The sequence below is a fragment of the Meleagris gallopavo genome, chromosome 4 (genome assembly GCF_000146605.3).
Source record: "Meleagris gallopavo isolate NT-WF06-2002-E0010 breed Aviagen turkey brand Nicholas breeding stock chromosome 4, Turkey_5.1, whole genome shotgun sequence".
NCBI classification, from domain to species: Eukaryota; Metazoa; Chordata; class Aves; order Galliformes; family Phasianidae; genus Meleagris; species Meleagris gallopavo.
Window position 1 is genome coordinate 21,238,466 of NC_015014.2, and position 13,997 is coordinate 21,252,462.

At 46.5% G+C, this 13,997-nt stretch overlaps 1 protein-coding gene across 1 annotated transcript; it reads right to left on the minus strand.

Annotated features, from left to right (window-relative positions):
• Window positions 1-1,740: 1,740 nt before the first annotated feature.
• Window positions 1,741-4,033, minus strand: DMP1 (dentin matrix acidic phosphoprotein 1). Its single transcript, XM_010709725.3, has 3 exons — window positions 3,897-4,033; window positions 3,745-3,780; window positions 1,741-3,318 (listed from the first exon to the last, which is right to left on the minus strand). Exons 1-3 carry the CDS (start codon window positions 3,948-3,950, stop codon window positions 2,110-2,112), a joined length of 1,299 nt encoding a protein of 432 aa, XP_010708027.1. The 5' UTR covers window positions 3,951-4,033; the 3' UTR covers window positions 1,741-2,109.
• Window positions 4,034-13,997: the final 9,964 nt, after the last annotated feature.

Genomic DNA, 13,997 nt, shown 5'->3' on the forward strand with positions numbered 1-13,997 from the left:
CCTCCCTTTTTGGGAAATTCTGCCACTGTAAAGCAACTCCCCCCAAAAAAAAGAAAGAGTGACCTCACCACAGTCCCTTGGGTGAAAGCATCGATGGAGAACAGGCTGAGAATGCAAGCAGAGGAGACTGCCTGGAGACATCCCTTTCTGCAGCATGAAGAAGAGACCACATGGGACAGAGCCACAGTGAGACCACCACATAGTCCCAACTTCCCATGGGGTGACATGGGCTGGGGACGCGCTGCTTCCCATCAGTGCAGGTCAGACCACACCGATTTCTGTCCTCGCCTCCATCCCCACATCAGCTTGGATGTTTTGGGAAACAGCTCGTGCTGTTCCCATATCTGAGTGGGGCAGAGGAGTCCCTGTGGCCACCCAGAGGTCCAGTGGCACTAGTGCCCTGAGTGACCACCCCATTCCCATCCCAAAAGGCACAGCTGCCCATGGTGTCCCTGCAGTCATAATTACAGGGGACACACAGGGCTGGCCACAGCTTTCAGCCAACACTGCCTCTGGCCAGGAAAAGCCACAAAAGAAATAAAAATAAAAGGAAATATCTTTAAAAAGCAGTGTGGTTTTCCAATGCCAGCACTGCACTCGCTGCTAAAGAGGTGAAAAATGTGGGGCTAGAAGGGCAAAATGGGGATGGGCATCAACAATGGTGATGGGGATGGGGACAAGCACAGCTTGCTGAGTTTGGAGTCTAAATTTAATTGGAGAGTGCTGCCAGGGGTGATTTTTAATGTAATTAGAGGGACACTGGTTTAAAAAAAGAACTTTGACTCTAAAAGCGCTGATTTCACCCAAGATCCCTAAAAAAAGCTGGGGCATAATGACCGCATACCCAGTGCCTATTTTAGCTGGCAAGGCAGAGCACGGTCTGGCACCAGCCAGCCCCGTGTCCCTGTGGTGCCACACGTGGGGCTCGGCCCCACAGAGCGCAACCCAACACCTACAGGCTCCACAATGGGCTCATTAGGGCAGGTGATGACGAACGCAGGGCCCCCCAGGAGAAGGAGGAGGAGGAAGGTGAGGAGGGCACCCTGTGCTCTGCCCCATGGAGCCATGTCCCATCCCGGTGCTACCCAGCACGTTGCAGTGCGCGGTGGGTATTTTTGCAGCATGGTGAGGCGGTGCCATCTCCCTGCAGCTATGCTGGCAGGAAACCTCAGCACCAAAAATAAGCACAGCAAACACAGGCAGGAGCGCACGGTTCTTAGCTAAATGCATCAGGCCATAGGTATGAACATCGGACCTGGCTCCTTGCATCAATTCAATCTGTGTTTTATGCCATTTCCCACGTTACGTGGGAGGAAGACAGGTGAAGGGAATTAACGCTATGCGTAGTGCTGCTGTAGTTCTGGATCCAACAGCAATATGGAGCTGCAAGGCATGGACAAGGAGCTGAGCATGTCAGGAAAGTGTTTTTACTAAGAGGGGTTTGGAAGTTCATGCACTGCAATGGACTTTTTGTGCTGTAAATAGACTTGGTGTATTGTAGGGGCTATGCTGTGCTGCAGCAGATCCCACACACAGGAGGAACGTAGGTCAGCACCGGCTCAGTCGGCAGAAGGCTGGTGCTGGCACAGCTCTGCTCCAGATTCAGCTCTGATACACAGAAACCTGATTCCAGACAAAGAGCCAAAGCAGTGCCTCTCTCCAGCTACGCACTGAAACCACTGTTCATGTCCCCTCTGCCCAGCCATGACCCTATGTCGCAGAGAGAAGCAGCAGCAAAGCTGCAGCATTGGGGTCTGATGGTTTTAATGTGAATCAAGGACATACACAGGATACATTTCAGCATGGAGAAATAAGTGCTGTGGACACAAAGAGGTTACAATTGAAGGCTTTCTGTACATTTCTTACAAAATATTACATACGCCCCCCCCAGCGTGGTATGATGTGCACCGACATGGTGCTGTGCGTTGCTCCCAGCAACAAGGGCAAGGAGAGAGTGTTGGGATACCCCCACCTGCAGGTCAGGACTCAGGACTTCCCACAGCTAGCCCCACCACTCATTGCCCACATGGCCAGCCCTCACCCTGTCTGTCTGCAGAAGCAGAGGCTGACCCAACTCCACCACCACAAACAAATGATGCAGCAGTGCCATCAGTACCCATCCTGGCAGTCATCATCTTCGAGCTCGGCAGCCTGCTTCCTGTGGTAGGCACCCGGCCGCCGCCTGTGGTTCTTCAGGCTGCGCACTGAGCTGGCATCCCCGCGGCTGGTAGCCTCCTGGGAGTGCTCATCATCATCATCATCATCCTCATCCTCCTCCGGGGAAGCACTGTTGGTGCTCTCTGTGGATGTGCTCTCTTCACTCACTGTCTTGTCCTCCTCACCCTCACTGTCCTCCTGGCTGCCCTCTGGGGATGAGCTCTGGCTCTCAGTTGATGCACTTGGAGCATCTTCGTCAGGCTTGGAGACATCTTCCTCTGTCTCCAAGCTGTCCTCTTTGGACCTGCTCTGTTCCTCCTCAGTGTCAAGGTCAGACATTGCACTTTTGTTTTCTGCGGATGCCCGCTCCTCCCTGCTGCTGTGTCCTTCGGGTGTGCTCACTGCCTCCTCTGAGCCGTCCTCTGCAGACTCCTCATCTGATGCCTCCTGTGATGGGCTGTCCCCATCCTCTTGGGATGGGCTGTCCTCGTCTTCCCTGGATGGACTGTCTCCATCCTCCTGGGATGGACTGTCCCCATCCTCCTGGGACGGACTGTCCCCATCCTCCCTGGACCTGCTGGCCTTGCTGTTCTCCTGTGAGTGACTCTTCTCCTCACTGTCTTCCACAGAGTTGGTGTCCTCAGTCTCTGGGGAGTGGCTGTCTTTGTCCTCCCAGGGGCTGCCAAAGTTTCCCCGGCCGCGATGCCTGCCACCCAGGCTGTCGAAGACTGAGGGGTCGTCACCCTGCATGCCTTCATTGCCCAACCCAATGCTCTCCTCATCATCCTCCTGGCTGCTGCTGCTGCCTCCTCCCCATCTGGAGCCGCCACGGTATCGGATGTGGCGGCGCGGGGCCATTGCACTCTCACTGCTGCTGCTGCTGCTACTGTCACCATGTCCTCCAGTGTCCCCAGTGCCGTAAGCAGGCCCTTCACCCTCTTCCTTATCCTCATCAAAGGTGTCATCTCCGCTGTCATCCTCCTCATCCCCAGGCCAGGCAGGCAGCCTGTTGTGCTCAGCAAGGTCTCGCTCCACATGGTTCCCAACGGCCATGTCCGCATCACCCGTGTCCCATGGCCCCACTCTGGCACGGAGGTGTCCATGATCTTCATCACCCAGGAGAGAACCCAGCGCATTTATCACATCCCCTGGTACTGCGTCCTGTGGGCAACACAGCACGTTTAGTGCCCAAGCATCACCACATCCCTGCTGCTCCCAACCACAGCCCCGCAGCGCTTCCCAGCTCACCCCTTGGGGTTGGACAATGGGAGGAGAAGGCAGAGGCCCTTCTTAGCCATAGGCAGGCATGACTTTGGTCTTTAATAAGTTGTCATCTTGTACGGATACAAGTATATGGAAGCTTTGAGCTCAGGGAAACGCAGACCACAGCAGTTTGGAGCACAGAAACTCCTGTTCTTTTTAAGCGTGAGCACAGCATAACATACCAGGTTAGCAGAGATGGCATGAACTGAAGCCCCTCCAGCTCTAATGGCCCAAAGCAGTGGGCAAAGCTCCCAGACCCACAGCACTGCTCCCCCTCAGCACCCCATAAAGAACACCCTACAGCCACGGGGCACACCACCTTACCTCAGGCACTTGGGACACAGAGAGATGGCCAGGCACCTACACACAAAGAGAAAACCTTGGGTAAGTTTGGGGCAGAACCAGCATGTCTGAGAGAAGAGCCAGCTGGATTTGGAGCAGAATCAGCTGGTTTCAGGTCTGTGCCGGGTACTTACGGGGTGGGCGCGGGCTGCAGCCCATAGCAGCAACATCAGCAGCACAGCCTTCATCCTGCAGCTGAGGTGTAGAAGCGTGTGGTGCTCGTGCTGCCGTCCCGGCACGGCTGCCTGGCATTTAACTGCTGCCCGGGGCCATGGACAGCCAATGGCACTGGGGCCAGGCACGGAGGTGTCAGCGGGAAACGGCCTCCCACGCTTCCTCCGGCGGGACGCCAGCCCCAAAAACAGCTGCTGGTGGGGGGGTGGGGGGAGGGTGTTGAGCAGCCAGCCCGGCCCTGTGTTTTCCTTGCTATATTTACCCCCTCAGTGCACACTTCCAGGCGTGACGTGCAGGAAATGAGGCACCCACGCTGGACCCCGGCCCTCGGATGTATAGTGTGGGGCAGGGGGAGGGAAGAGCAATAGGCACGCGTCCTTATGGGCATACAGTATGTGGATGTACCCGTGGATGGATACATCCAGCAGTCACTCCAAGGTCCCCTGGGACAAAGGACCGGGACCAGGACCATGCCAATGTCCCTGGAGTGTTACGTGCATTTTCTGTGTCACACCATTACACCCCTCCTCCTCCTCCGTCTCACCCTGCAGATGAGGTGGGATGTGTTTTCCTCTTGACCTGTGACCAAATTATACCCCTGGCCCCCGCCAGATGTGAGCATATATCACCAGCCTTATTTTAGGCGCCTCGAACAATTACCACCTGCTGTTGTTTGGCTCTTGGTGTCTGGCCTGCATCTAACTCAACCCCTGAAGACCCAGCGCCAGTGAACACAAAAACAGGCAATGCACAGCCAAACCCCTGGGAGACAAAACGCAGCTCAAAATTGGACTAAAATGCCCCAAATTCCAGGCATAGACTGCAGCACCTCTGTTCACCACCTTTCCCCAGGATGGAGATACCTGAAAGGCAGCCATGGCTGTCACTGAACTCTGCCATCATCATGCTATCCTCCAGCTAGATGCATTGCTGTAGCTGGGCAGAAGCATGGCCACAGCCACACCCTCACACCCTAGATGGGAACTAAGCAGAAGTGTGCCCACCTGCAGCAGGTGATGGCCCTTGGCTCCCCCAAAAAATGGTGCAAATAGAATCATAAACCATTACGGTTGGAGAAGACCTCTTAGATCTCTAAGTCCAACACCAACCCATCTCCACCATGCCCACTGACCACGTCCCTTAGCACCACATCTCCACAGTTCTCAAACACCTCCAGAGACAGCAACTCCACCACTTCCTTGAATCCTGAAATCCTGAGCTTTGAGCGTCAGAGGGACGAAAGAAACATAAATGCAATGAATGAAAGGGCAGCTGGAAATGCTGCTCCCAACAACCACCTCTGAGCATCTTGACCACACGCACCGATCCAACCCTGGCCCTTGGGCTGGTGTTCATGTTCGTGCCAGCTGTCTCATATCACCTCTCAGGGGCATGAGGTCCAAGCATGGTGACACTATGTGCATTGTGCTTCGCTGGACAGAAATGGTCACCAAAAAGTGCACATTATACTTTTCCAAATGCCTCATTAATGCAAACACACACCTCAACACCAAAGCACATCATGACATCTCACATCTACTGAGTCAATACAGCTCAGAAACTTTCAGGTTACATCCGTATCTACCTGGTGCTGGCTGAACTACCCTTCCTGTTCTTGGTTTTGTTTTGCTTTTTTTTAATACGTCTTTTTAAGAATTCACTCCACTTTGGCCAATACAGAGCATTAGTTGAGTCAGTCTGGCTGAGGGGCAAAAAATAGCCATCTCTCTGTCTGCACTTTAAAATAGCTCCTCCCCAACGGGAGTCAAATGTTCCCGGGCCAGGAGGGATGTTTGTTTCTCTCCCTCTTTTTTAAACTTTTAATTTCAGCTTGCGTAGGCAATGTGGTCAAACACGACACAGCCCAGCACTGCGGCTCAGGGGCATCAGACTCAAGTCTCTAATACAGAGAGCACTGCACACCCCGGAGGACCAGTACTCGATTTAGCAGTCACATACAGGCAGCAGCAGCAGCATTGGAGCCACTTCCCGCTCATCACCTCCATACATTGTGAGTATGTGAGGATGTGAGTCCCGGCTGCTGCTCTTTCTCATCTCCCCTCAGGAAAATCACGTTACAAACACAGCCAAAACAGGTTTATTCAAAACTGATAATGAGAAAAAGAAAAAAAAGAAGCAATGCAAAACAGAAAAGTGATGATTGGTTTTGACAAACAGAGTTCCCCCTTGGGCTGGCTTTGTGCTATGCAAATAGGGAGCAGATCAGTGCTGCAAGGAGGGATGAGCCCAAGGAATCCGTATGGTCACAGCCAGGAATTCCTACAGTTATTTTAATAAAGAACAAGAAGGGGATGGTGGCATACTGGGTTAAGATGAACCATGAAAGCACCTCGTCTGTATAGCTCTACCTTGGTTGTAGAAATGTAGAAATAGAGCTGATGAAGTAATGGACTTTAAAAGCGTCTTCTTCTTCTTCTTCTTCTTCTTCTTCTTCTTCTTCTTTTTTTAATCTTATTCTGCATGTGCTTGTTTTCATTCTCTTTTTAATGAGATGCCACATTTTGTTGACATTTTTCCCCTCACTAAATTCTTAGGAAATAGCTCAGCTAGAAAACACTCATTGTCAGCTCATACGTATTTATTGTCACGCTCTCACCGAGTGCTCATTTAGACAGGGCATAGGACAGTGCCATCTCTATTTAGAAAGTGTAAGTTTTAAATTTCAGAAAACCATACGAACACTTACTCAGACTGTAAGAATTCAGTCTGAGTTCTGGATGCCCTCAGGAGGCATTTGAGTTTTCATTCTTTGGGGGTAAAATGGACAGATGGAATCAAGTACTCATTTAAATTGGTACAGAGGACAAAATTTAATCCCGTGAGATAATCACACATAAAAACCAGCATTATACAGTCCCTATAAATACCACTGCAATTATGCTCATAACTCCATCAGCACTGTCTGTTGAATAAAGGCCCAGGCCCCTAGCATGCCCTGGAGAAGGCACATCAGACTCCAAATGCTTTCTCACCATTTTTTCCCTTCAGTAAATTTTAAAAAATTTAAAAAAAGAAAGAAAGAAAGAAAGAAAGCATAGATACATAAACAGATTATTATGGATACGACCACTGGTGTATTTACACAATTTCTTTATGTATTCTAAAGACCACCTGAATTTCAAGGTGTTTATATTATTCCTAATGCAGTGTAAAGCAAATCTGACAGAAAAGTCAGGTCTTTGACTTTCTTTATTTCAGAACCAGAACTGACACTGAGGTTATATTGCACTTGACATACAGGAAACCTGTGAATCCATCCCTTGCACCTGGTATGCAAATGGTGGCTCAACACCACTCCCTTGTGGGCACAGGTCTGAAGGGCTACGACTGCACTGAGCGCACAGATGAGCACAGCTCCAATAACAACAAACCTGTCCTTGCAGTTGCCTGGCAATAAAACACAAGACAATTGTGTTACTAAGACCAGCTTCCCCCAACTCATCCTCCTCTTACTTTGCTGATCTTCATTCACCTAGCGTTCAGTCCCAAGTCTACAGATGTCAGAAAGCATCTTTCCACTGACATGGCTCCTGGGCACACAGGCAACAAGCACAGCCCTGAAATGCAAACTGAAGCCAAGGCAGAGATGCAAAGTACGGGGACCGTTGGCATAACGTAGGCATGTAATGAGGTCTTGACCTTCTACTGCCAAACCAGCATAAATACTGCCACACACCTCGCCAGCTGTCAACTCCCCATCAGACACACTAGCATCCAATCCATTGTCCCACGTCAAATACAGGTGAGGATAAGATATAATTATTCAGTTTCCAAGTGATATCATCTAATGAGTCACAACAGTAATTTTGAGGTTGTAGTCTTCCAGGGAAGCAGCCACTTGGCTTCTTTCCCCCCCTGTACTTAACCCTGACAGCACAGCACCTCTTCTTGGGGCTGGAACCATCCATCCACTAACAAAAGCATTTCCTACAATGACCCCTCTGGCACAGCGGAGCCTGCTGCACATATTCCCAGTAAAACCAGTAAGATATTGCAAAGAGAGATGTTCGTGGCATACCACAAAGCTTTGAATAAATAAGAAGGATCATCTTTTTTTAAATGCACAACAAAAGGAAAAAAACATAAGCTCTGAAAGCTCACCTCTCCCTTCAGACGCTGACTAGCTGACAGGACAGCAGAATTTCAACTCCAATAGGCATCAATCAGTTTCCAGGCAGAGAAGCAGAGATAAAAGAGAAAGGGATTTATAGAATTTCTCATGGTATTTTGTCAAAGTTTTATTTTCTGCATGGACTACAGAAAGAGGGCTTGGCAGTGATATTATTCCTTTTCTTTCACTTGTTTTGATTTATTACCAACAAGCTCCATAGTTGGCCAAAAAGAACTTAAGTTTTTGTACACTGTAAGAGCGGATCCAGCTGCATCTAGGTCCTTACCTTTGTGGTTCAGGGGTTAAGAGAGCAATGAGGTACTCTCCATACCTCATAACACAAAGGTAGGGCCTCCTAGACAAAGGTATTACTGTGCAGTAAATAATCAAGTGCAACCAGCCATCTCCAAACTTGTTAGACCACCATGTTGTATTATACCAATAAACATACTCCTGCTTCTCTTGCAAGTGAGGTGCACAGTATAGTTGTTTCCACCCACAGCAGAACAACTTGCAGATTTTCACACGTATACCAGCTCCTTCTGCTAGCATCATCACTATCTGAGAGATGGCACAGCCATGGCAACAGCACTAACACAGGTAACTCAGGAATTATGCAAGACTCCAAGATTTCAACTGATTTTTTTTATTAATTATATGTTAGGTTATTATTATTTTTTTTAATTTAGAGCTTTGCTTTTCTGTCTTTTTCTTTCTTTCTATCCACAGACTTGCATGCACATCGCACTGTATATTGAAACAGCTCTGCAAAATTTAGCAAGGACCAGCATCCTTGCTTTACTTTCAGCCAGGCAACATGACTGTCATAGCTGATCTCTTGTTCAGCTCTTTTGGGGCCAACCAGAGTGACAGAAACTATCGCACCCATTCCCTTTGGCACCCCTCCCTCTGAAAGACTAAATTTGCCCTTCCCACACTATGGCTGAGCCCCACTGGCCCAGAGCCTGTGAGCACTGAATGCTTTTTCTCATTCGATTAATTCAGCAGAATTTCACTAATTCATCCCCCAACCCCTCCGCCTCATCTCCTGGATGCCCAGGACAGTGTATCATTTCGTTTTACTGAGATCCAGAGTCAGACCTTCCTCCTCAGAAGCTCACAAAAAAACACGCTTTCTGAAAGATTCCATATTCAATGCCAAAATACACCACAGGAAAAATCTGCAAGGCTCACGGATTTCCAGTGCACCAGTGGCTAACCAAGTAGGAACACCTCTTCTACTGCTATGGTACTGTTTCTTTTTAATTTTTCAGTTAAAACCTTAAATGTCTTTTATGTAATCCTCTGTTTTTTTGTTGCTAGGTTGTTTGTGTTTTTTTCCAACCAACTGAATTTCTTAGAGTATTGTTTGCTTTAAGGATAAACTATATCAGGCATTTATGCCTGGAGCAGTGTTTTGTGGAAGAGAAAGCACAGTGTAATTAAATTATTGTGTTGAAAAAGGTGACCTTTATTATAATGAGACCATTATTTTCCTTCTGATTCCACAGAACAATAAAGCATTATGTGATGACCAACAAAAAACATAGTCATCTACTCTGAGAGCTGCTTCCCAACACCTGCCACATCTCCTGTAGCATCAGTTCAGGAACCTCCTCCAACAGACAGGGATACAAAAGGCAAGGTACAACCTTGTCCCTTCCCATAGGCAAGAGCTGAGGCAGGAGATGTGGTTGGTCTTGAGGAACCTTTCACAAAGGTGATTGCAGAACTGGTAAAAATCCGCAACACGTATTGGATCTGCAAAGGAAATGCAGATTCCAGGACAAATTTTTATCAAATATGGAAAATCATTCTGCCTGTTCAACAGGTCTCATTTTGGCACTTGTCAAATTTAATCAAAATAGCTCTTTTTTTGGCTTGAATTTGGCTTAAACTACATGGGGAAAGAGGTGAGGGGTAGTATGGAAGAAAAAACAGAACCTTAGGGAAAGTAAAATCAAATGCCTCATTTTGTAGAAAGAGAGTATAATAGATCTAACAATTTATATTACACACACAAAAATTGTTTAAAAACCATTCCCAAGGTGTCCTGAAATAATGCTGTTTTTCCTATTATTGAACTGAGAAGCTATAAAGGACATACAGCCAATGGCTTTTGCAACTAAAGAAGAGTTGGCAGCAAAGAGATTGATTCTTATCACTGGGGCAGAGTAAAAGAGTAGTATTACTTTCTCTTCTGGAATCTACTTTCTAATTACACTCTCTTTGTTGACTTCATTCAGATCTAACTCTGTCTTTGCTGTGCAGATGCATACACATGAATTAGTTTATGTACATGTATATGTGTACACGCACGCACTCCTACAAAACTTCTGAAGCAGTCTGTGCCTTACCAGCTGCACTTGAAGAAAATCAATGCACATCTTGGTAACAGGAAGACTTTGTACAGTTTCCATACTGCACTTCGTGACTTTCCCTTAGATATTTTTGTACACAACTACGAGCGCTGTGATCATCACCTGCCTCTGAGGTCCACATATTTGAAGTATTTACTAGTGAGGATGTGGGCATCAGCATCTGCATTTCCTGCTGAAACAGACAATGGGCTGATTTCAAAACCTCATACTGCATCATTTTACCAAGCTATTTCAGGGAACGTGTGCAAAAGCTCACTTTTGAAGCCTCTGTTGTTTAAATGATTATGAAAAAAATTGCAGTGTCTTTTCACATTTGACTCAAAAAACTCATTGCCTGAGTCCCATCCTCATGAGACAAGAATTTGTGCCCGCTGTACTCAATGAGATACTGAGTTCCAAAGCTGACTTGCCTTCTCATTCTCTTTCCTGAAGCCTGGACAGCTGCCACACTCATTAAGGGTGACAGAAAAGGCACCTCCATTTTTCTAGAGTTAGGTCTAATGACAAAGGACTACACAGAATTTTCTCCCACTGCCAAAGCTGAAACTAGGTCAGTTTACATGCTTGCTTTTGTTTATCGCAAGACATTCATCACCTTCAGCTACAGCCTCTGCCAATTAATCATTTCTGGATGGCATTTCATAAGCCTTGAAAACATGATGGCTGCATTGGATTTGCTGTGCCAGTGGCTGACCAAAAATACCCAATTAGAAACAAAACACAAAGAAGCAGTAAAAGCTGCACTTTCCACCTCATCTATTCTTGCAGATGGTTTTCTCTTACGTCCCATTTAAGCTGCATACTTCATGCTGTGAGCAATGACAAACACTGAGTCTCGGTGAAATTCCTGGTTGATGAAGGGGAACTGGTTTTAGCTAAGAATGGGCAAGACTGGCAGGCCAGATATCACCTGAAGACCTCTAGACAAAAAAATTGTGTCATTGATCACATTACAAGTGACTGCTGCCACACTTGTTAAGAGTGGTAGCCCCTGTGTAGTACTCTTGCCAGGGATAAGCTCATGAGTCATCTCTGGTCACCAATAGTGCATTGCTCACATGCTCGCAATGACACCAGCAACTGCAGGAGCACTAAAAGTGAAATAAAGCCATAAACAAGCATCTCTGCAACCTGAGGTTGGAAGATAAGATCAGAAATCTAGGTAGAACTTGAATTGGGTTATAACTTTCAGGCTTCCCAAGAGAAGAGATGCAACCACAAAAACTGGAGCTGCTTAATATGACTTAGTGCACCCGTATCCAATAGGGCTGAGTGACAGGAGCATCCTTAGGTCTATATCCACACAGCAGCTCTGTTCTGTTCTCTGGAAAAAAAACCATCATTCCAGGGTTGTCTACCCAAAATAGCTGCCATTTGTCAGGACAATTTTTTTTTTCCATTTTAAGCTGAGATGCACACATCCTACAGGGGACTCACTGTAGGAGTAAGTGAGTCAAAGCTTCTGTCTCCTCCAGGTTTCAGGCAGATCAATTTCTTCTTTCCAAGACTGAAAAAGTGGGTGAAAGCCTAGTTAGCATTGCTTTCTCAATATGCCAGGTGTTAAATTCCCCATTTCTCAGAGCAAGATACTGCTATGCAAGGAATCCATTCCAGGTTTGTCTTTTGATCGAGATTGCAAAGCACGATGACTGCATTTCTTGAGGTGGGGGCATGCTGCTTTCAGAATAGCTCCGTCTGCAGTATTGACAGTTCTGCTCATCTGAAGTGACACAAAAGCTTGTTTTTAGAAACACAGTTCTGTGGGACAAATTTGGAAATGAAAGAAAGAACAAAGTAGTCTTCACATTTAGATCTCAGGGTAGAAAAAAGAATAGTGTCGCAATGCAAATCCTTGCATCATATGATAGATAATGCTGAGCTTCTTCCATGACCGTCATCTTACTTACTGTGCACTACATTTGCACTTGACCAGGCTGTAAGTCTGTAACAAGAATGACTTGTCTTTTCTAACATCAGAAAACTAAATGAGGAAGTGCAAAAAATCCAACTGCCATAAACCACGACCTTTACAGTGAGAAGGGCAGCGAGCCTGCAGGAAGAGTTCCTGGTGCTTTTCTCCCCCTAAGCTCAAACTTCACATTCCTTGCCTCTGGCTCCAGTAAACCACCTCAAATCCTTCACCCAAATTGCTTGTACAAAATAAAACTGTTCTCTTGGGCTCTGGCAAAAGGTCCTGGCATATTTCACAGTCATTCCCTGGCACTTCACTGAAAATGAAGTGATGCCAAGAGAAACACTCCTCTCAACCTTGGAGGATGGAAGGGCTACAGTCCATTGTACAAAGATTTTTTCTCCCTTTGTTGAGGCAGCTGCTGTGGTTATTGACTTTGCAGCTTTTATGACAGTAATCCCAGCTTCCCCCACCTCTCCCTCTTCTTCATGAGTGCAGCCAGCATTGAAAAATATTTTTTTACTGTGGCTTTTGAAGTAGTCTGGTAGTTTCCATCCACCTATTGCAAACAGCTCCCAGCATCAACAGCATAATGGAACTGGTCGCATAAGACAAGAAATTACCTATTTCAGCAGTCAAGACCAATATGAGGCACAATCAGAAATCCTTGCTCTAAAACCAGTGTGAGGAGATGCTTCCTGCTCAGAAACAAGTCTTACCGCCCTCTCAGAAAAAGTCAAGCAACATGATTAATAAGGGCAATACTTGCACAAACATCATAGTTCAAAAAGGAATTTAACTCTTAGAGATGCTGCTTAGTGTTTGGGGCAGATTAACCTGTATTGGTGCAGTTTTATAAATGCTGGCAACTCCTTTGGACTATTGTGACAAGAAAAAAGATACCCGACTAGGCTGTATTCTTATACTCAATTCAAGAATGTCAAGGCTTCCTCAGTAAATAAAAAGTAATGCTTCCCACGGGCCACTGCAGGTTGGTGATAGAAAAAAAACAACATCAAATTTCTACTTTACTATATGAACTTCAGACTGACTTCAACTACATTTTTCATTATTTGGACAAAGGCAGAAGCAATGGAGCCAGCTTGCAAGCCAGTAATTATAAATTTATAATATGTTTATCGCTATCAAACTCTGCTTTATCAAAACAAATACACGTAATGGGGTTTCAGAACTGAGAAACTCAGTGCCCAGAGCTGTACTGCTGATTTGAAACAAAGAGAAAGGAAGGCTACCCAACATCTAGTACTACCATTCAAATGCTTCTTCCCTACCAGGTCTTCAAGAGCACAGCATATTGTTATTAGGGCTCTATATCTATATTGTAAACAGATCTAGGCATGGCAACAACCAGATTGGTTGTTTCTTAGCTCACATAAATACAAACTTCCCTGGAATCCTCCTTCTGAGGTTTTGGTGTTCCTCCCATCCAAGAACATTTTGAAAACGTACACCGAGCCTCATTTGAATTACATTTGAATACAGTTGACCCAACTGACTGAACCACTGCCAATGTTTTCATGTGTTAGAAAGCTCGATCAGTAAAAAAAAAAACAACACCATGAACTTCAGATAACAAAGTGACAAGGTTTCGTTTATGTTGATAAAGATATATATA